The sequence below is a fragment of the Dendropsophus ebraccatus genome, chromosome 13 (genome assembly GCF_027789765.1).
Source record: "Dendropsophus ebraccatus isolate aDenEbr1 chromosome 13, aDenEbr1.pat, whole genome shotgun sequence".
NCBI classification, from domain to species: domain Eukaryota; kingdom Metazoa; phylum Chordata; class Amphibia; order Anura; family Hylidae; genus Dendropsophus; species Dendropsophus ebraccatus.
In genome coordinates, this window is record NC_091466.1 from 51222841 (window position 1) to 51244413 (window position 21573).

Consider the following 21573-nt stretch of genomic DNA (forward strand, 5'->3'; position numbering starts at 1 on the left):
TTGTTTCTCTTGGTCCCAAGTTTTTGAAAGGTCCCCATACACTGTAGACTTTTGTCAGCCAAATTTGGCCACTCATGGCAATTTCGGACATCATTCTAACGTGTATGGAACAGTCCTGAACAACCACCAACAGATGATGTTGGTAGTGATAGGGGTTCCATCATGATCGACCTTTATCACAACCAGTAAGATATAAGCCACAGAAAGAATGCTCTTGCTGCGGCTTCCACCTCCCTATAGAGAACATAATAGAGCTCGGCCGTCAGGTATTGAAGGTTTATGGCCACCATAACCCTAAATGCAAATGGGACGAACAGCTGGGAACAATGCAGACTTGATGCTACATCAAAGTGAGTGCAATGTAAAGCCCCAATTACATGGGGCGATCTCCAGGAGCAAGCGAGAACCCACTTGTTGTTTTAGCGCTCGCTTGCTTCTCTTTCCCCGCTCGCTGCCAGCGCTATTACATGAGCCAACAGTGAGCGAGTAAGTGCGAAGGGGGTCTCTGGGAGCTGCTGGTGGGCTCCTTGGACGATCTTTAGATCGTCGAGGGTGCCCATAGGCGATAGAGACAGTCTGCTGCCACCGCTCAGTTTCACGCAACGATTATCGTTCGAATTTTTGCAATAACAATTGCATTTCATCGATAATTGCCTCATGTAAACACAGCGAATCGACGAGTGAGAAATCGTTCATTTTGATCTTTCAACATGTTCTCAAATGGTCGTTGGTCGTTCGCTAAAAATAAGCAAATTGCTTTGTGTAAACAGTCTTTCACCGGTTCACCCTATGTGTGAGATGGGCTTAAGCCATCTTAAAACGATCGCAGTAATGATTTTCACTTCGTCTAACTGCTGATAGTTACAAAAACCAAATTGTTGCTTCAAAATTGTTAAACGATCGATTGGGCGAATTATCGCTCCGTGTAAACATAGCATTTCCAAAAGAAAAACGCAATGGAGAAGAACACGTCAAAAATTTAAAGAGTTATCTTTTAGCCTTTTTGTTAAGATGTGATCATCTCTGTATTTTTACACAACTGTTTTTCTGACAGGGAAATATTTATTGGATGGGAACAGTGTCAACTCCGGCTTGTATCATTGGCTGCAATTTAACAAAACTAGCATGGAGCAGCAAAATGCCCTGAAAAAAGACTGCAATGTGCCAATTTTTATTTTATTTTAGCCTTTTTTTTTTATGTGGGCAACAATGCCCCCTGATGTGTATTCTGCTGCTGAAACATGCAGTGTGAGCCCAGACTTACTGTGATCCACTAAAGCACAGGGCTATCCGCAGAAGTAAACTTTAAAGTTTCTTTTCAGCTTATTTTGGTTTTTACTGTAAAAATTGTGCAAACATTCCACTGTGGGAGAACAATAAAGTCTTGGAGTAACCCTTGACTTGTGCTACATCCTGAATTTACTGTTAAGCCTTAAAACTGTCTTCCCCAACCTGTGGTTTTCCAGTGGTTGCAAAACTACTACTCCCAACATGCAGAGAGAGCCACAGGTCGCAGAGCACTACCTTACAGGTACCAACAGATCCCTGATGAAATGCTATCAGACAATTTCATAGCTCAAAAGTAGCGGTCAGCCCTGCAGTCAGTGGCAGAAGTCACGCTGCCACATGTTGTCCTAACCTGAATGCAGCCGGTGCCTATGCAGTCCAGCCTCTCCGCTGAGTAGGAGCAGGCCCGTGTAACCCCTTTGTGTCTGGATTTCTCATAATGATCCTAGCTGCAGTATAATAATGAAGTCACTCAGTCAAGGATGTCCCCGACTCTCGTGTCCCAGAACAACCTGCCGCGACACGGCCTAAAGCTACAAAGTTAAAGGACAAGGGGCGTTGCACTTTGTATCAAATCCTAAAGACTAGAGTAAAATAAAAGAAACACTATGCACCATAAGTTACAAAGACTAGATAGACCCTCATGCTTTGCACGGCCATATGTATGGTTATTGTGTCTAGTTGTTCAGAAACATTTCCTTTTTCTTCCTCCCCTCCCTCCCTACATGCCTGCTGATGGTATTTTTTGTCTATGTGAAAACACAACGCTTTCTCCCCCTACTCGGGGGCTGCCTAGAGTGTTACCATGGAAACATGGTGCTGGGCATAAAGCACGCATGCTCTACGGAGACAGGAAGGTTGAGCAGAGGCTTGGCAAGCTGCCAGGGGAGGTTCGCCAGATGCTTTGAAACGGGGCTGTCTTTTTCTTTTTTCTTCATGTAATGTCTGATTTTTTTTTTATTTTTTTTTTTCTTTTCCCCTATACGGGAGGGAATAATGCAGGCAAAGCAGCAAGCGTGTAGCTATCCCGGGCAGGCAGGAGAGCTGTAACACCAGGCCTGTCTGAGAGCAGCAGCATTGAGGCTCGCCTGCTAGCTAGGACATGCATGAACAATTCCCATTCTGAAAGGGGGGGAATAAAGCTGTGGTTAGGTAAGCATTATGTGATGTTATTTCTGCTGCACCGCTCACATCCTGCTTCTGCATTGTTTTATCGGGAGGCTGCATGGCCGTCATCTCATCTGCTAGGGGGGCAGGGAAAGAAAAAAAATGCCCTGGAAAAGTGAGATGTGTTAGTGCTGGTCTGGAAGGGAAGTAGCGTGTGCATGGCTCTAGCAGATTGACATGAGGAGGCTGGGCAGGCTCGCAGACAATAAGTGGAATCTGTCACGCTGCTCATATCTTTTAATAAAGAGATCAAGAAGAATGATCTGCCCCCCTCTTGTTGTTGGGTGGGAGCTACTTTCAGCCTGCAAATCATCCATCGCTTGTTTGCTTTGCATGTATGTTAAGTTTAAGACGACCTGAGGTAAAGAGAGAAGAGGAGAGAAAAAAACTGCAAGGCCAAACGGAGATCCAGCCCCTTGATGTCTTCAGGAGTTAGGTGGCAGCAGAGCAGAATGGAGACGTGTTTTTTTCTTTTTTTCTTTTTTTCCCCTCTTTTAAGGTGGCCATAACAGTCCATGGCCTGCCTACATGAGATTTACATTAAGGGGGCTTAAACGTGAGTATCTTTCTTCTTGGATGTGGATCTTTTGACTTATTTGTGACAGGGCATCCAGAGATGATGGGGGGGGGGGGGGGGCAATGATTGATTGGCTGCTGCAATTTTACCCTTGCAAAACTGCAGGCCGTCTATAAAGAGAAGGGCTTCTGCAGGCAAGGATCTTGTCTTCTGGAGTTGGCACTGTCCTGGGCTAGGATGGCTGTGATCCGGCAAGGGTGATATGTTAAGCAGGTGGGTGTGGAGCAGCAGCTCGCCTTCATTGTTTCTGTCTTTTTTATTGATCAGTTTGATTTCCTTCTATATAATGTTTGGGGTTTCATACAACTAGTTTCTTGGGATGGGATAGGATGTATTCAGCCATTTAGCCCCCCTCTATGCTGTACTTGCTATTGTGCATGCAATTTGCAATGAATGTCCTCTTTTCTGACTAGCCTGCCAGCCTGTGTCTCTCCTTTCTCTCTCCCTGCTACAGCACAATGAAGGAGACATACACCCGTGGGCAGAGCACATCCAGCCATACATTTTCTCTTTAGTTTCTTGCATGGAGATATGCTATAAACATTTTTCTTTTATTCACATAGCATGATGAAAAATCGAATGCACAATACCAGTGTATACACAAAGGACATATCAAGCACGTGTGTCAATGCAATGACCTGCATACGTGGGCGATGGGGATGGCAAATGGTCATTGTATTTCAAACAAAATGTGTGTGTCACCTACAGCTGTATTCCAGTAAAGATTTCCCTCCATATACAGCGATATGTATGCAGGGAAATTAGATTGTAAGCTCCTCTGGGGCAGAAATAGATGTTATTGCTATAAAAAGGAACATCTAGACCAGTGAAAAGCTAAAAAGGAGCACATTTAGGATAGTATTAATATATCTGCTCCTATTTACACAAACTCTTTCTGTTTAACTTTATTCCACCTCTCTGTTGCCGTACTTTTGACCCGTGTTTATGCACCAAATTTATGGCATAGTGTGGTGCAAGTAACCTCTAATTGTAAGAGGGCGTGTGTGTTTGTTTTTTTTGTTGATGTTTTTTTTTTGCAGGACAATTTGTATTTTTTTAAAGAGAATTTTTCTACAAAGGAAGTATGGGTCCAACTGCTGGAACCCCACTGGTCACATGAAAAGGAGTCCTGTATCCCCCTGGTTGAACTGAGCAGCAGTTGTTAATGTTTGTTGCCACTCCATATCACTCTAGGCCTAGGGGCTTGATAGCCTGAAGATAGTGAAGCACTGTATTCTTATAATATACCATAGTATTTTTTTTTATGTTGTTGTTGTTGTTGTTGGAGTAGAATCAGAAAGTACACACTTAAAAAAAAAAAAAAAAAAAATTGACTGCTGCAAAGTTATGATCAATAATACACGTCCCGATAATAGTTTAGCAAGGGCTGCACGGACATTATTGCCGATGTCCGTGCAGCCCTTGCCCTAAACTGTTCATACATTACCCATCCACGCTCCCGGTTTTCTCCTGTCTTCTGCTCTCTTCCCGGCACCACTCGCTGCAGCTTCTCTGAGCTGACAGGCCACACAGCCGATCACTGACTGTGGTGGTCCCAGCCAGCGATTGGCTGAGCGGCCTGTCTGCTCAGAGAAGCTGCAGTGAGTGGCGCCAGAAAGAGAGCAGAAGGCAGTAGGGGATGGGAGTGTGGACAGGTAATGTATGAACAGTTTATTTATATATTGGCCACCTTGTAATAGCAATGCGCGGTCCGTGGCTGAGGATTTAAGATCTAGACCTAAAGAAGCAATCAGCCGTTAATCATTGTCTAGTTGTCTTGATACACAGGCCTGATTCGGACGATTATCTCTTCATGTAATAGGGCCCTTAGAGAACCTGTTATAACTTTCATGCCTACATAACCCATTGTTTTTGGGGGTGGTCCCTGGCAGCTTCTCCCCATCCCAAACAGGAGGCTAGGGGGCGAAGAAAAGCAGTCTGGGACCCATGTGTCTAGTAGCATGAAAGTGATGACAGATTCCCTTTAACTTTATTCTTATTCTAACATGATACTAAGTTTATATACTCTATTATTTCTTAGTTTTACAAAATTAAAATAAAAAAAAAGAAAGTATATCTATAGATCATGTAAAATAGAAAAACATACAAAAGGCAGAGCGCTTTATAGGGTGATACAGTACCAAGAATCAACAGATCAAGGTGAAGTATAGGTTACTGCTCACCTGGTCACAACCAACTATGAAGGCAGTCGCAATGTATATCACAAGAAATGGCCACAGCTGGAGATTAGCCACCATAACACCCACGAGTAAAGTTAAACATAGGAAGCTCCAAAGCAAAAAGAGGGAATAATACAGTACGACCAACAAAGATCTAGCACTTGTAAAAAATCTAGTCACCAATTATATTAAAAAAACACCATTAGTGAATTGGATAATGGTTAATGACTGCCTCCATTCTATCCTTAATGATAAAGAGGAGCTATTTCAGAAAGTTTGGCAGCCCTGGATGTCATATTTAGATCCCACATCTAGGGGCCTTGGGGTCACTTAGGTAGAGGTCGCTGCAAGGGTTTCTAGCGAGACATTTCTTCTTCTTTCTTCCTCCCCCACTTTTTTTTTAATTTTTTTTATTTTACTTCCTTTTTTTTCTGTTTTTATCTTGTCAGTTGGTGTGTGAATGAATGACTGAATGTAAATGTTCCTTGTTGAATTTCTAGCTTTAACATTGGCTATGGGCAGAAGTCCTCTTAGTTCTTAGGCCTATAAGTTTCAGTATGGTTCACTGTCTACTGTCTAGACTAATAGATGTAATTACAACATACAAATGTTGATTTTCTGTATGGTATTCCTTTTTTTTAGGCTTTTGCCTTGATTTCTCTTGTCGGCCTACTGTTTGTCCTTGTTATTAAGCCTATGTTAGGCTATTTGTATGTATACAATAAAAAAAAACTAATAAAACTCTTTGAAAACTGAAAAATCACTATTAGGGGTTAACCCAAGATAAAAATTATAACCTATCCACAGGATATCCACATACTGATGTGAAGGTCTGAATGTTGGTACCCTCACTGATCCCGAGAATGGAGATCTTTCTATTGGACATCTGAAAATTGCCAAGTAAAGTTCTTGACTATCTTGAGACGTCCTATAGAGAGAGACTGGGGCATTGAGGATGCATGTGCTCTGCCGTTCAACACAGGAAAAGGGACCTCTGTTTTGTGATCAGTAGGGTTTTCAAGAACTGCACTCCCACCATCCATTATCCTCTTTCCTATAGATAGATTGCACACCTAAGGATGAGACGTTCTTCTGTCCTCAGCTCATCCCTGTCACTTTTTCATGGCCTTTTTATTGGCTGAAGGAGTATTTCTAGCAATACTCCTGGCTCATATTCAGCCTGTGTAAAAGGGTCTTTAGACAGTCCGACCGTGTCTGTAAGTCGGAGATTGGTGTCCATTTACAGACTTCTCACAAGGCACAATCATTTTTGCGGCCCTTTCCTGCCCTTTTCCGTCGGCCGTACATCTTTTATTACATGGGGAAGTGTGTGGCTGATGGTTTTGCACAAGTAGGAATGGCTCGATCGGCTAATGATCAAGAGTTTACTTATTCCATGAGCAGTTCCTACCCCCACGTTGGTTGTCATCTGCCTTCCCTAAACTCCTGAAGAGCAAAGCTTTCCTAGTTGTGCATTGATTTGTCTGCCTGGTTATATCACTACATAGCATGGCGTTTGCTATCCAGGGATGTGAGGAAGCTGGGTAAAACCCATCTGTGAGAGAGACAGTGTCACAGTTGTCACCCAGGTTCTTCATACAATGTCTTATAAAAATGTTTTTATAATGACTGCTTTGCTGTGTTTCTTAGCCTTCAAGGAGCATGTTTAATTGTGGATCATTCTGTTAAAATGGCAAATCTGATGGTCTATGCTGTTATTTGAAAACACAACTTGGGAAAGAAGCCATAGTCAAGTAGGCTTACCATTCAGCTTTCCCTTTGCCCTGTCCTCTGTGGAAGCTGCAATGGTTGGCTTTTTGCATGTCACCCAGCTTGCCAAAAAATAGGATATGTAATAAGCTGTATTTGGAACAGGTTGGCCGAAGAGGGCACCCCAAAGACTTACAGGATTTTGTGATCTTTTAACTGGCTTATTATCTTCTGAAGGAATACTCCTTTGCAGTGTTGTCTGGGATTCCAAGCAAAAAAATAGCTGAACTTGCATTTTCATTAACATGTTTACTTCCCTTTTAAGTGATAGAGCTGCAGGAACCTTGTACAGTTTCTTATGTTTGATTTTCTTTCTTTTCAATGTAGCCAGAGGAAGAAGCTGACCCGGTTGAAAGGGACAACTTCCTGCAGCAGCTTTACAAGTTTATGGAAGACAGAGGTAAGTTGCAGTGAAGCCTGATGCTTCTGATGTGTATACATGTCTTTGGTGACCAGGCTACAGCCAGTAGTGATGAAACCTACAAACGCAGAGAGTCCTCTTTACCACTACCCTCCCTCTGTTTTGTGCTTGTAGACTAAAGCACCACCATATGTATATCCAGCAGGCATCAAGATGGCAAAGTCATCAGGTGAGGGCAAGTTAGGCTAGGTTTACATCTGTGTGAAAGGCTCTGTTTAATGCCTCCGTTTGCCAGTGCAAAAAGCAAGCGTCAGATGGGTCTCTGCATAAAAGTCACGAATATAGCCTGACAGATGCCGATGACTGTCAATTTTTCTCTTGTGCCGTTTTGTAGAGCAAACAAAAATGGTGTATTTTTGCTTCGTAACTCTGCAATGGAGGCCAAAGCAAAGCCTTAGATGTAACTCCTTTACTGGATCCTGCAATGGAGGCCAGAGCAAAGCCTTAGATGTAACTCCTTTACTGGATCCTGCAATGGAGGCCAGAGCAAAGCCTTAGATGTAACTCCTTTACTTGATTCAGGTTGGCAATACAAAGAAAGTGACTTGTATAGACCGAACACATCTTGTTTGCACGTCCATTTTGGATTCAGTAAATGTATTTGTCTGGCGTGGTGTTCAGGTACCTTACACATCACTGATTTCACTCATTCATACACTTAGTTCTCCATTACGTAGAAGGATTTCTTTTGAGACTTGAGTAGACTTATTAGAGTATACTTCCTTTTACTTTACAATAGAAACCTCACAACAATATTTTAGGCTCTAGAAGATTAGGTTTCCTAAAGCAGGTATACCTCAGAAGTGTGTACCTGCTTATTAACTAGGTGTGGCAGGAGTTCAGCTTGGCAGCTCATACCTGTCGCAACATGGTCTCCCTTCACTTCAGTTTTTATGCTGCACATTCTTCGTAACCTAAGCACAAATATAAATATATATATTAAATTTTTTATTTATTTTTGTATTGAAAACATGAAAACACGCTGGAATTGCCAAAAGTGGGCAACGAATTAAGGACTATGGAATCGAAGGATCACCAAGTGGACAGAAAAAAACGGAAAGGGGGCAGATCTTTCAGAAGCACCTGTTGATGCTAGTGGCCAATGCCAATACACCACCAATAAAGAGAGAACTTAAAGGAGAAGTCCGGCAAAATGTTTTATTAAAGTATTGTATTCCCACCCCAAAAGTTATACACCAATATACACTTATTACGGGAAATGCTTATAAAGTACTTTTTACCTGCACTTACTAATGCATCAAGGCTTCACTTTCTGGATAAAACGGTCATGTCAAGACCCGACTCCCAGAGCTGTGCGGGCTGTGGCTGCTGGAGAGGATGATGGCAGGGGGATGCTCAGTGTCCCTCCAGTGCCTTGTGTCCCTCAGTGTCCCCCTGCCATCATTCTCTCCAGCAGCCACAGCCCGCACAGCTCTGGGAGTCTGGTCGTGACATCACCATTTTATCCAGGAAGTGAAGCCTTGATGCAGTACTAAATGCAGGGGAAAAAAAAGACTTTATAAGCATTTCCTGTATATTGAGGATTTGTATAATTTTTGGGGGGCAATATAATACTTTACTAAAAAAATTTGCTGGACTTCTCCTTTAAGGATAAATTAAAGTCTATCTTGAAGGCTTACTACTTTGACCCAGTGACATGTTTGCCTGCTGCTCCCCCTCTTACAGTATGTAGTGACACAGGGAGAAGCTGTAGCTGCACCCCACCTGCCTTGCTATTTTGTTTATGACATTTTTTTGAGAATTGCAAAGAGAACTTTGCTAGGGAAAGGAAAACTAGAAGCCATTGGAGGAAGATGCTCTTAGATCTATATTCTTCATAGCAGGCAACTATAGGTACACCTTAAATGGGCACCGCACTTCAGAAAATGTTTCCATAAATAGAAGAAGCGAATATACCAAATTCTGTAATACATATTAAGAGAATGCCGCCTCCTCCACTTATTAGCCACTTCTGCTCCCCTATGCCTCTCCTCTTGCCGCTTTCTTCTCTGATCATTCACACTGTTGATTGCAAATGTCTTCTGAGAGCTAAGACACTGTCATCACTGAGTGATCAACTCATCTGCTGCCCATAGAAGCCTGTATAAGGACACGAAGGAGGCAAAAGTGGCTGGAGAGAAACAGTGGAGAATCTCCCCCCCCCGCCCCCCCCCCCCCCCCCAGTGCTGGAGTTACAGCAACACTGCTTATCGCTGTTCTATGTCTCCAATGTGGCTGCTGTTCACTAGGGTATGGTATAGAGAGAGGCAAGCAGGATCTCCTCTTTTGTGTGTGTGTATACATTGTATGGGAGACATCCTCACAGCTAGTATCCACCCCAGAGCTGAGCTCGGGAGAACCACCAGTTGCCTGTAAAGAAACTAAATCATATATAGATAGGCTAATAACTAGTAGTATTCCTCATGTACACACCGGATAGCTTATTTGAAGAGTCTCCTAAGGGCCCTATTACATGGGACGATTATCGTGCGGAAAATCGTTAGTTTATTCAAATTTAAACGATAATTGTCCTGTGTAATTGCAGGCAACGATCAAAAAATCGTTCATCTGTCGTTGATTGTTTATCTAGATTTGACCCTAAAATCATTGTTCGCTGTAATACCACATTCATTCACTGTAGTTCCGCATTTGTTCATTTGTTCAGTGTAATTGCACAAAGTCCATTCTTTTGCTGGGATCAGATGGAGTAAACAATCCACTATCGTTCTGTGTAATATGGCGAACAATTTCAGGTTAACGGTAAACAAGTAGTAAAGGCTGTAAAACAGCTCCCTATATCTCAGCTTCCTGGAACGTTTTGAGTAGGATAATGGGATAGAGGAGATAGGAGTATTGATGAACTGAATCACATTTAAATTTTCTGCTTTTGGGGTTGTTTTTTGTTACTGTGCTGTTCAAGCAGCAAGCTGCCCTCTAGGTTTGTCATGCTGACTCATTGAACTGGATTAGTCTTAGGAAAAATACGTAATTTCCATTATAGAAAAACATGTCAAGAGAACATCTCCCACACATTCACAGGAAGCTGGAATTAAGGGGTACCTGTCGCCTACGTATGGAGGGAACAGCCGTCTTGTGGGATGGAAGAGTAGTCAATGTTAACTGATTAGGAGTGAGATATAGCCCTTTGAAGCTAGTTCTCCGTCCCTCTCTCGCATGGCGGCAAGTAGACAGGAGGTTGTTCAGAACGAGATGTGTACGCATACATATTACTTGAGAAACTTTAATAGGTTTTGTCATTGTCATAGAGCGGTAGCCGAGCTAAATTTGTCATTGAGCTGTCCCTTCTTGTGCAACGTAATAACTCTGAGTTGATATGATGTGTGCGTAACCTTCAGTTCTATGATGATCCGCTGCTGTGTATCACTAGTAGCTGTGCCAATTTAGCTCTGCTTCACCCAGGGGTTACATCAAAGAAAGAGGGGCAGTCGGCAAAGGTAAAAATTGCACCTGATTATTGTGTTGGCTGGGACAGAATGGCTGATCCTTCCCGGCCGCCAACCTTTTACATAAAACAGAAGATTGTCAGCAGAAATGGACCACCTGGGCCCTGTAATCTGTCCTTTATATTGTTCCCTTTATTATTATATTATGTAGCTACACTATGTTTATTCCAGACAGGTTTATATACAGTTACTGTACAATTTCCATCATGATTATGCCCTTGTTTGCTGGAGCAATATCCCCTCAACTTGTGGCTCTCCAGCTTTAGGGAATTACCAATACTGTAATATTGATTACACCATAGCGCTATGTAGAAATGTATCTTTGTTTACAGTATGTGATAATATTGCTTACTTTTTGCCTTAGCATATAAAAGATGCTTTAAAACAGGCAAGATTAATCATCTACCAAAAGTGCTGGTTTACGTTTCATGCAGCTGTAGGCCATGTACCTCCTCATAAACCTGATTTCAGTTTTTCTACTTTTGCAGCGGCTGCCTCCAGGCTTCAGACTGTAGGCTGTCCCTCACCCACTGACCCGACCATGGGCCCACGCCGCGGGGGGTGTTCGTCTCCCCAAGGCAGTGACTCGTTCTGTAAGTTCGGTCGGTCTGTGTAGGGGCCCTAAGGTTTTTACTTGCCTCTTCGGGAAGGTGTCTGTTCCTATGCAATGTAATTCCATTTCATTCATAGACTTTTATTAAAAAGGCATCTGCAATATTAAGATCAGATATCCTTCTTCTTTTTTTTTTTTTCTTTTACCCACAGAAGTTAAATTGTCATGACCAATGGCAACTTTTAACCTGTAGTGTAGCTGTTCTTTAATGTTTTCAGTTTTGTAATATTCCTGGACTTTTTTCCGGCCACTACTACTAATGGCCACTACATCTCTAGGACAAGTCCATCTAATATTAAAAGGTTCTTTCTTCCTCAATCTGCTTTGCACTTTAATTTTCCCATTGTTCACCCTGGGTTCAGTAGTAGTAGTAGTACTAGTAGTTTACACTAAAGCCTTATACAGCTGTGTTATGTGCTTGATACTAAGAAATAAGGATGTTTCATATGTCAGCTGTCCTGGCCTGTCTGTTTTAGCAAATTCTTCCACATAAAATCATTTTAGAGCACCTTTTCTTAAAGCTTAGTACTATTCTTCTTTTATCCCTCATGGAAATGAATGACTTAAGAAGGCCATAGTGCATCTGTCACTTTAAAATTTCTTTTGACATGTTGTATAGACATGTTTGAATCATTGGGGGTCTGAGCGTTCATATCCCCCACCGATCGCTAGAACATGCAGGGAGAAGCAAGATTGAGCGCTGCTTCTTCCCTGCAACAGGAGATGGTCCCATAGACTTACTGGAAGTCTGACTCTGCACTTGTACACTCATCTAGACAAGTTATGATGATCGCTGATGGTCTGAACAGCCAGACCCTGTGCAAAACTTTTGGCGTGTCATGATTTTTATTTTATTTTTTTTTGCATGCCCATTTAAGACATTTTGCTGACCACCCTCTTTCCCAACATGACGTTTTTATTCTCAATCGTGCAGTAGCTTTCCTTCTCTTTTCTATTCAGAATACATGTACATTTAGCAGAGCCAAAAGTTTTACACTAAGTGCATTCTCTCCCAGACTTCCATGGTATGTGTATGGGACCATCTCCTGGTGTGTGCACAGAGTGGGGAGAAGCAGTGCTCAACCTCGCTTCTCCTGCATGTTCTAGTGATCTGTAGGTGTTAAAGTGACTCTGTAACCACAATCTGCCCATCCCAAACCGCTTGTACCTTCGGATAGCTGCTTTTAGTCCAAGATGTGTCCTGGGGTCTGTTCGGCAGGTGATGCAGTTATTGTCGTAAAAAACTACTTTTAAACTTGCACCCTTTGTCAAATAGCCGTGGCCTAGAGTATCTGTGCCCTAACTTTGCACCACCCCTCCGTCCCTCCTCCCCACCCTCTTCATCATTAGTAATGCCACTGGCAGGATATTTCCTATTCCTCTGCAGTGCCTTAACAATCCAGCCCATGTGCCGTGTTCACACAGATGATGAACAGGATAAAATCTGCCTGCAGCATTCCTAATGGTGGGGAGGAGGGACAGAGAGGTTGTGCCAGCCTAATGCACAGACACTCTAGGCCATGGCTGTTTGGCACAGGGCTGCAAGATTAAAAGTAGTTTTTTAGGACAATAACTGCATCACCTGCTGAACGGACCCCAGGACAGATCTTGGATTAAAAGCAGCTATCCAAAAGTGCAAGCGTTTTTGGGGGTGGGGGTGGGGAGACAGATTGTGGGTACAGAGTTGCTTTAAACTTTCCTTTGTCGATTAGGTCTACCCCTACATAGTCTGGCTATGTCCAGTCAGTGCTTACTATTTAAACTATAGACAAGGAAAATGGTAGCACTCAGTTCACAGTTTACATGGATTTCCAGGAGGAATAATAGAGGCATTCTAAGGAGGGATGCTCTCACAATATTTAGATCATGAGTAATATAGGAATCTGCTGGAAGACTTTTCAGGATAGCGGACAGGTCCTCTGTAATGCATCTAATATTGTGAATGTTACCTATTTTTATATACAGTACAATGTTCTCCGCCTATAGGCCTCTAAGATGACTATATAGTAACGACATTCACATGCTGGTTCATTGCAATATGTTCTATTGATTTGTCACCCTTTCTGTATGATTAAAATCTATACAAGTGACTATTCAGGTGTCAGCTTGTGTTCAGTTTTAAAATTCCTACCTTTTTTTTTTTTGTTTTTATCCAATTATTAGGAACACCAATCAACAAGCCACCAGTATTGGGTTACAAGGATCTGAACCTCTTCAAGCTTTTTCGACTGGTTTTTCAGCAGGGGGGTTGTGACAATGTAAGTAAAAAGCAAACTTTAAGCTAATATTCTGATGTCTAGTTAAATAATGTCAGTATAAATTAATCTATGCTTATAAATTATATATAAATTAATGCTTATAACTTTTTCATCAGATTGAAAGTGGTGCTGTATGGAAGCAGATTTATATGGACCTTGGCATTCCTATTTTGAATTCGGCAGCATCTTACAATGTAAAAACGGCATACAAAAAGTGAGTTGGTGTTGTGTCATTCAAAGCGTCCTGAAAAGTATTTTCCCCTTGAAAATGGAAATCTAATTTATCGTTTAATGGGCGACTACTATAGGAGCCCCATATCGCCCTTCTCCAGAGCTCGCTGTGCAGTCATTCTTTCACTTATTATGGGCTTTGTGAAGATCACTGTCAGAGGAAATCTATTGCTTACAAGAGCTTCTGCAATGCAGAAGTGTGTGTAGCTCAAGGAATGCAGCAAACTCATAGCATTCTATGGGTAATATAGCAGATACAAAAGCTAATTGTCTTAAAGTGATTATCCAGCGCTACAGAAACATGGCCACTTTCTTCCAGAGACAACATCACTCTTGTCTCCAGTTTGGGTGGTGTTTTTGTAACTCCGTTCTATTAAAGTGAATACAGCTTAATTGCAAACCACACCTGAACTGGAGACAAGAGATTTGCTGCCTCTGGAAGAAAATGGCCATGTTTTTTGTAGCACTGCCCAACCCCTTTAAGATGTCCCTATACAGAGCCCTGGGATACTTATTACGAGTTCACTCGTCCACCCTAGTTAAGCTGCACTTATTCTACCCCTCATGTGTCTGTCAAGTCTGTGTTCACCCCCTGTCTTGTAGTATGTTTTATCTTTGTGTTAGTTTATAGTGTTTCTTTTTATGGTTGGTTGGGGGCTGTTACCCCCTCTAATGAGTCTGCCTTCTTTACTTACCAGTCTCTAGGGAGCCGCACATATTCTTTGGCTATGCGGCGTAGTCTCATGGCTATCCGTTTTATTCCTGACCATTGAGTTATATTCTAAATTCTGTTGTGGGTTGGACCTACCTCTTTGCTCATATAGTTTGAGACCATGTTTGATTAATGTCTCCATTCTCTTTATATTGATATTGCAGACTGTTTGACTGTTATATTTGAAAAATAAACAATTTTATACAAAAAAAAGATGTCCCTATACCTCCAGTTATACCACTATACACATGAACACTCAGCCCTGCCCAGTTCGTGTTCTCTGAGAGAGATAAGCCACTACTCCTCTGGTGGCTTATCTCCCTGAGAACAAAAGGACCAGGTAGTTGAAATCTAACATTCCTGATCCTTTGCTCTCACAACGTCCTTTGTTTGGAGACTGAAAGTTGTACTGTCCTGAAAAAATATAGAAATCAGTAGGTTTGGATTACTTATCTCCGTGTATTGGGGCTTTTAGAGCTCTATAGCTCAAGCTATCTATTTATGCGTGTGTGTATATCTAGTTAGAGCATTTCAATTAAAAATAAAGTAATGTTGCTGTATATGACTTTTGCATTGATTGTAATTGCAGGTATTTGTATGGGTTTGAGGAATATTGCCGTTCTGCAGAGATTCAATTTAGGACTATTCACCATAATGACCCTAGACCAGTAGAGGAAATCCCAGCAAAGGTAGAACCAATGGAGAATAGTGACAAGAAGGAAGCCACAGAGCCCCCAGTCAATACAAAGGTTAAAGAGGATGATGACACTGATTCTACCAGTGAGAATGAGAATGAAAAGGAAGAGACAGAAGTCAGATCACCAAGGGTAACTACTATTTTTTTTCTTCTCCTAAATCAAAGTTATCTGAGTATTAAATGAACGGAGGTGATAGTTATACGACTGGTGGATGTTGGCGAATGCTTGGGCTGGCATTTGGATTGGGGAAGCATTTTAAGAAACTACAGCTCAGAAACCCCCTCTACATGATGGGGAAAAGTCAGGGCAGATCATAACTTTTTTTATTTGCACTTTTTCTATAGGGGAGGCGAAGGCTTGCTTGTAATACAGTTTTAGTCACAAAGGATCCTGAGGATTGTGACAAAAGGAAAGACAACAACAAGGAAAACAAAGACGTAGAAGAAGAATTGGAGAAAAGCGATGAGAAGAATGAAAATGACACTACTCCAGGAAGGAGGAGCTTATCCTGCAAATCAAAGGAGAGGAGAAGTCGGAAACAAGAGGAGTCTGACCGGGAGTCTGAAGAGGAAGATGATAAGCTCTGTGATGAGTGAGTGAAGCAATTGTCTTAAAGGTGGAATAGGACATCACTTTATGAAAAGTTTGGACCCTTACCAGGGAGCCTGTCATGCAGAGGAACTGCAGCAACGATTTAAGTAATTGTTGCCAATTGAAGTTACTGGTCTGCAGTGCCAAATAGTCTTGTTAATTCTCCAGATCAGTGGGCCTCTGAGGGATCTCCACTGACATTGCTGGTCCTGTATGCCATCACTTTGATGTGAAAATACCCGTTTGGGCCAATGGATGTATAATTGGGTGCCTTATATGAGGTTTTCATTTAGGTGCAAAGCCCTTACTTTGATTTCTTCTAGGTTGTCATTAGTACAGTCATGTTTGCATACTCATTCCCTATAGTAAAATAAAATATTAAAATAACATTTGTATTGCTGTGAAGTCCACTTGGAGTCCACTGATCTGTAAAAGAATGTCCCATATAAAATGTATAAACACATGCTTGCTCATTTAGTTACCATAAGTGTAAGCCAAAAGGAAAATGCAGGTCACAACAGACTGCTTTCCTGTTAGTAACAGTGGCCGTCTTTAGTTTGCCATGCCAACATAATAATTAGAAAGGCATTTCTGCCAAGGTCCACAACCTTCATAATAGTTTGTGCCTTTTCTTTCTTTTCCCTGTTGTGTTATATATATATAATATTATAATGTTATAATTTAGAAGTCCTGTGGCATTTTTTTACCACCTGTAATCTTACATATTGATTTTCTTGCTATTTACCTTGATATTGTTACCATGTGCAGAAGAGATGATGAAGAAGACCATAAAGGAGACAGTGAAGGAGATGAGGACTCTGAGGATAGGGACTGTCTCGCAGGCACCAAAGTGAAAGTCAAATATGGACGTGGGAAGACCCAGAAAATCTATGAAGCCAATATCAAAAGCACTGAGGTGGATGGAGGGGAGTTGCTTTACCTCGTACACTATTATGGTTGGAATGTAAGGTAAGTCAGAAAGCACCTTCATTTCGGGTGAAGAAAGGACAATTTAATGGAGAAATTATGGTATTATTGCATTTACCTTTAAAATTTGTTGATTAATCTACTTAAAGTGAATGTACCATCAGGTACATTCGCTTTAAGTGTAGCATATCAATAGAACGGCGCGGGTGCTATGGTCCTTTCTTTTGAACCGTGGCCCAATTCCTGCACACAGCCCGGGCTGACCAAACCCCCCGCCCCTCTGACGAGACTCCATTAGAATCAATATTAAAATAAAGCTCACACCTATTTGACTATTAACTGCATTGTCAGAGAGGAGGGCATATCACAGACTGTAAGAAGTTGTGTACTCTGGGGACCTTAAAGTGACACTGTCACCCCCATTCTGACCTCTCTACACAGGTGTAAAGGGTAAATTTAGCGTTTTTCATATCATATGTCCTTTTATCAACTGCAGATTGTATTAAGTGGGCGTGGCCTCACAGCATTAGCGCCACTTAGCCCCTCCCAACACTGCACAGTTGGCCCTGCCCCTTTGACGCCTATATGGTATGCCGACGTAAAGGGGGTGGGGTCTAGACCTTTCGGCCAGCCTGTTCCAATGATCGGCGAGGGGGCAGGGCCAACTGTGTCGTTGTGGGCGTTTTTATCAATCTGCAGTTGATAAAAGATCACTCATCTCTAGTTACCACATATTCATCTTGTGTCCTTAGTATTTTGCCAAAAATTATTTCACATTAAATCCCTTTATGGGTATACGTCACATTCCCATTATTTTACACTTCGTGTTATAATATTCTGTGATGTTTCCGTTTAGAGCTTTCATCTATGAGAAGCTAATGTTTTGTTTGTTAGGCAAACTGAAAAATACAATTTATCTTACAGATACGATGAATGGGTAAAAGCTGACAGAATCATCTGGCCATCAGAGAAAGGTGGAACAAAAAGAAAGCAAAAGAAAAGAACAAAAGTAAATATAAATGTTACATTATACATGCGTGATAGTCTCTAGACAGATTTGGTGTTTGGTTAATTTTGGAGAGGGTGGGTGGAGCAGATATACAGCACAGAACATTCAACTCCTCCATTCTTTCAGAATAAAGATGAGAATGAGGAAAAGAAGGAAGATGATAGAAACAAAACAAAGCGAGGACGCCCTCCCTTAAAGTCAACTCTCCAGACTAATGTGGCCTGTGCCTTGCCCAAGACTCCAAATAGTGAGAATAAAGCAGCCGGAAAAAATGTGAAAAACAGCCTGCCTGATGGTAACTTCTTGCCGAATGGCTTAGAAGGTAAGAGCACCGGTACTAAAAACCTACTGACCTAATTTATTGAGTTCCATTATTTGTATTTTTAAAAGACTAAATAGATCACGTTTGTAAAAGTCAGGTCAGTCTGACACAAGGTGTCAATCCATCCATATTACGTAGAAGTAGCTTGATGATTGAGCAATAGTGAAGTGTCTGATGAACATTTGCTTTACTGATGCAGCCATACACATTTTAAACCCTATTGTCTGTGGCATATGTTTAGACTAGCTAAAAAAAAAAAAATAAGAATAATAATAATCTGTGACAGTGCGCGAACGTAGAAGATATTCTGAGAGCATTTATTCCTAGAAGATCTTTTTTTAGACCATAGGACAAAGATTAGAGCTGCCATATTCTTTCCCGATGATGACAGGCTGTCATTTATTGAGTAAAAATTTTCACTGCTTAAAATATAAAACAAACTCATTTGACACTTCCTGAAACCCATACAAATTTGCCATTTTTGGTAGATTTAATTTATATGCATCCCTCCCCAATTTTCCTTGACACTATAGTTCTTGCTTTGGTTTGTGACTCTCCTCTAACATTTATATTGTGTTCTTTAGGAGCTGCACGGAGAAGGACGAGGAGGAGCTCAGGAATGTATGATTCTGATAGATGCTCTAATGGTGAGTTTACTTCACCGGCAGTATCGGTGGGTTATGTTGGCCTATGTACTGCTGACCATTATATATTATTATGAGAAGTTCTCGCTTAATCATAGTTAACTCTGGTTTTAGATTCATCAACATCGGATAGTGAGTCAGAGGAGGCTATCGAAAAGACACCGGTGAAGGAGGAGATTCTACCAAAGGTTGAAAAGGAGTCAGAGGAGGCCAACAGCTTGGCTGAAAACATTATCGAGCAAGAAGCAGCTCCAGTTGTTAGTGCTGTAAATGAGCAGGAAACAAGCCCGGTAAAGCCAGTCGAGACCTTACAGCAAGAGGTAGAAGAAAGTGAACAAATTGTTCAGAGTTACGGGAAGCAAACAGAACAAATTGTGGAAGTCAAGGAGACAGAAAATTTGCCAAAAAAAGGGCGAAGAAGCAAAACAAAAGAGCCTTGTGCGGAGACCATAAAAAGTGTTCCAGTAACTCCAGAGGACAGTGTGCTAGAACCCAAGGTAGAACCCAAAGTGGAACCTAAAGCATTAGACTTTTCATCATTTGCTTCCTTACAAAGTAAGGAGTTGCTCTTTATTCCAAAAGACTTGGAACTTCCAGATGATCAACTGTTAAAAGAGAAGAAAGGCTGTAAAAGGAAACCTGTGGAACAGACGTCCCCCGAAAAGAAGCAGCGAACGGAGTGTGAACCAGAGCTACCCATTATTACTGCAGAGGAGAAACCAGTAGAAAACTGTGAAGCTCTGGAGGCCATCAGCATCATGAAGGAAGAGCAGGTCCAGGATACCAATGAGGAAATGCCCTCTTTAACCGCCGAGCTAGAACATGTACAGAGCACTAGGACTGAGGACTATGACATGCCACTCAGCGAAATCACAAGGATCTCGTATAAAGAAGAGCAAGAAGACATAATGCCCATGATTGGACCAGAAACTCTGGTTTGTCATGAAGTGGACTTGGATGATTTTGATGAAAAGGACAAGATAGAGGACATGGTAATAGTGAAGCCAGAGCCAGACCCACAGACTGTGCTTGCCCCCACGCTGCAGCCAGCTATCCTCCCACCTCATACTTATTCTGAGCCTTCTCCCCTTGCACTGAGCCATGATGAGTCTCACAGTATAAAGAGTGAGAGTGACATAACCATTGAAGTGGACAGCGTGGCAGAAGAATCACAAGAAGGCCTTTGTGAGAGTGAATCAGCTAATGGCTTTGAAGCCAGCACTACATCTAGCAATTGCAGCATAACTGCTCAAGAAGCAGAGATGCGGGACAAAGGTAATATTTTCTTATATGCCAAGATTGCCATTAGCGTGTATCATTAACGGACAGGCGTTGGTCGTGCATTTCTGAGATATTCCTAAAATTGTGGTGCTCACATTTTACCTAATGGCCTGTCTCATATCCCCCCCCCCCCCCAGGGAAAGAGCCACTTTTGTCAGTGGGCTATGTTTGCTATTGTAGCCCAACTGAAGCATGACACCATGGACATGAGTGGTAATATTCCTTTAGCATTTCTGACGTAATGACCAAGTACTTAAAGGGGGTTTCTGGCCAAAGTAGACTGTACTATCCACAGGATAGTTCATAAGTCACTGATCGGTGGGGTGCCAGAATCTTTTTGCCTCAGTTCACTGTGTAGCTGTGGCAACTTGTAACTACAGCTCATTTGCTGTTCACTTGAAAGGGAGCTGAGCTGCAGTTACATGTTGCCACCACTACACAGTGAACGGAGACAAACTGCTTTCTGCCCCATTTACTGTTTAGTGCGGGTGGCGGATGTCAGCACCCTGCCAATCAGTAGCAGTCCCGTGGATAGCTCATCAGTCTAGTTTGGCTGGAAATACCCTTATAATGGGATTGATTTTTTTGTTTGTTTGTTTTCTTTTCTTATTATTATTTTTCAGGCCATAAAAGGATTAGCGACAGCAACATTGGAGCACTAGCAAAGAAACAGAAGCGTACACCAAAGCGAATAAATACGTCATTGAAGACTGAGAAGAATGGAATAGGTGAGATGTGCATACAAGATCCTTCTAATAAAAGACCTTTGTTATACCAATATAAAGGAGATACTTGCAGAGATCTGGCTGGTGTAGGAAACATTACAGGCAATGCCCCCCTGGGCAAAAAGTATGCAAAATAGCTCTGCTCCAGAAGGAAGAAAAGTGACACTTATAAGAAGTTTTGCTAGAAGTCATTGTTTGTCCAGTTGACTGGCTATCAGTCTCTTTTGTAGCTGAATTGTAGTTTTGTCTGGAGGGCTGCAGTCAGCCTTGAATTCTTTTTTTAATATTTCCTGCACCTAGCTATGAATCCTGCTTCATGATTGAATTTGTTTTTTATTTTTAGGGCAAAGCAGTGACAGCGAGGACCTCTCTGCTGTGGACAGTGCCAGTAAATGTTCTCCAGCTAAACATGTAAATGTCCCCAAGCCTCAGAAGATTATGAGATCGCCAGCAAGAGTCACGTCTCCGCACACAAAAGATATGGACAAGGATAAGCATCGAGAGAAACACCAGCACTCCTCAAGAACATACAAGTGGACATTACAGCTCAGTAAGTAGATAGTCACTCAATGTCCCTGTACTCAAGCACATGTGATCCATGACAAAGAAAAAAGTGTCAGAGGGAAATAATATCTCTATCTATCTCTGATATATTATATACTACTGCAGTTTAAAAAATGTATCTCGTCATGTTGT

General features: G+C 41.8%; 1 protein-coding gene across 3 annotated transcripts in view; it reads left to right on the top strand.

Moving 5' to 3' along the window:
* Positions 1–21573, top strand: part of ARID4A (AT-rich interaction domain 4A) — a 54339-nt gene that overhangs the window by 29716 nt on the left and 3050 nt on the right. For all 3 annotated transcript variants that reach the window (XM_069951228.1, XM_069951227.1, XM_069951229.1), the window contains exons 12-23: positions 7309–7381; positions 13643–13737; positions 13854–13951; positions 15270–15507; positions 15723–15970; positions 16738–16938; positions 17821–17905; positions 18032–18227; positions 18812–18874; positions 18986–20146; positions 20776–20880; positions 21221–21427. In XM_069951228.1, coding sequence (XP_069807329.1) covers positions 7309–7381; positions 13643–13737; positions 13854–13951; positions 15270–15507; positions 15723–15970; positions 16738–16938; positions 17821–17905; positions 18032–18227; positions 18812–18874; positions 18986–20146; positions 20776–20880; positions 21221–21427 — 2770 coding nt within the window. The remainder of the gene's footprint in view (positions 1–7308; positions 7382–13642; positions 13738–13853; positions 13952–15269; positions 15508–15722; positions 15971–16737; positions 16939–17820; positions 17906–18031; positions 18228–18811; positions 18875–18985; positions 20147–20775; positions 20881–21220; positions 21428–21573) is intronic.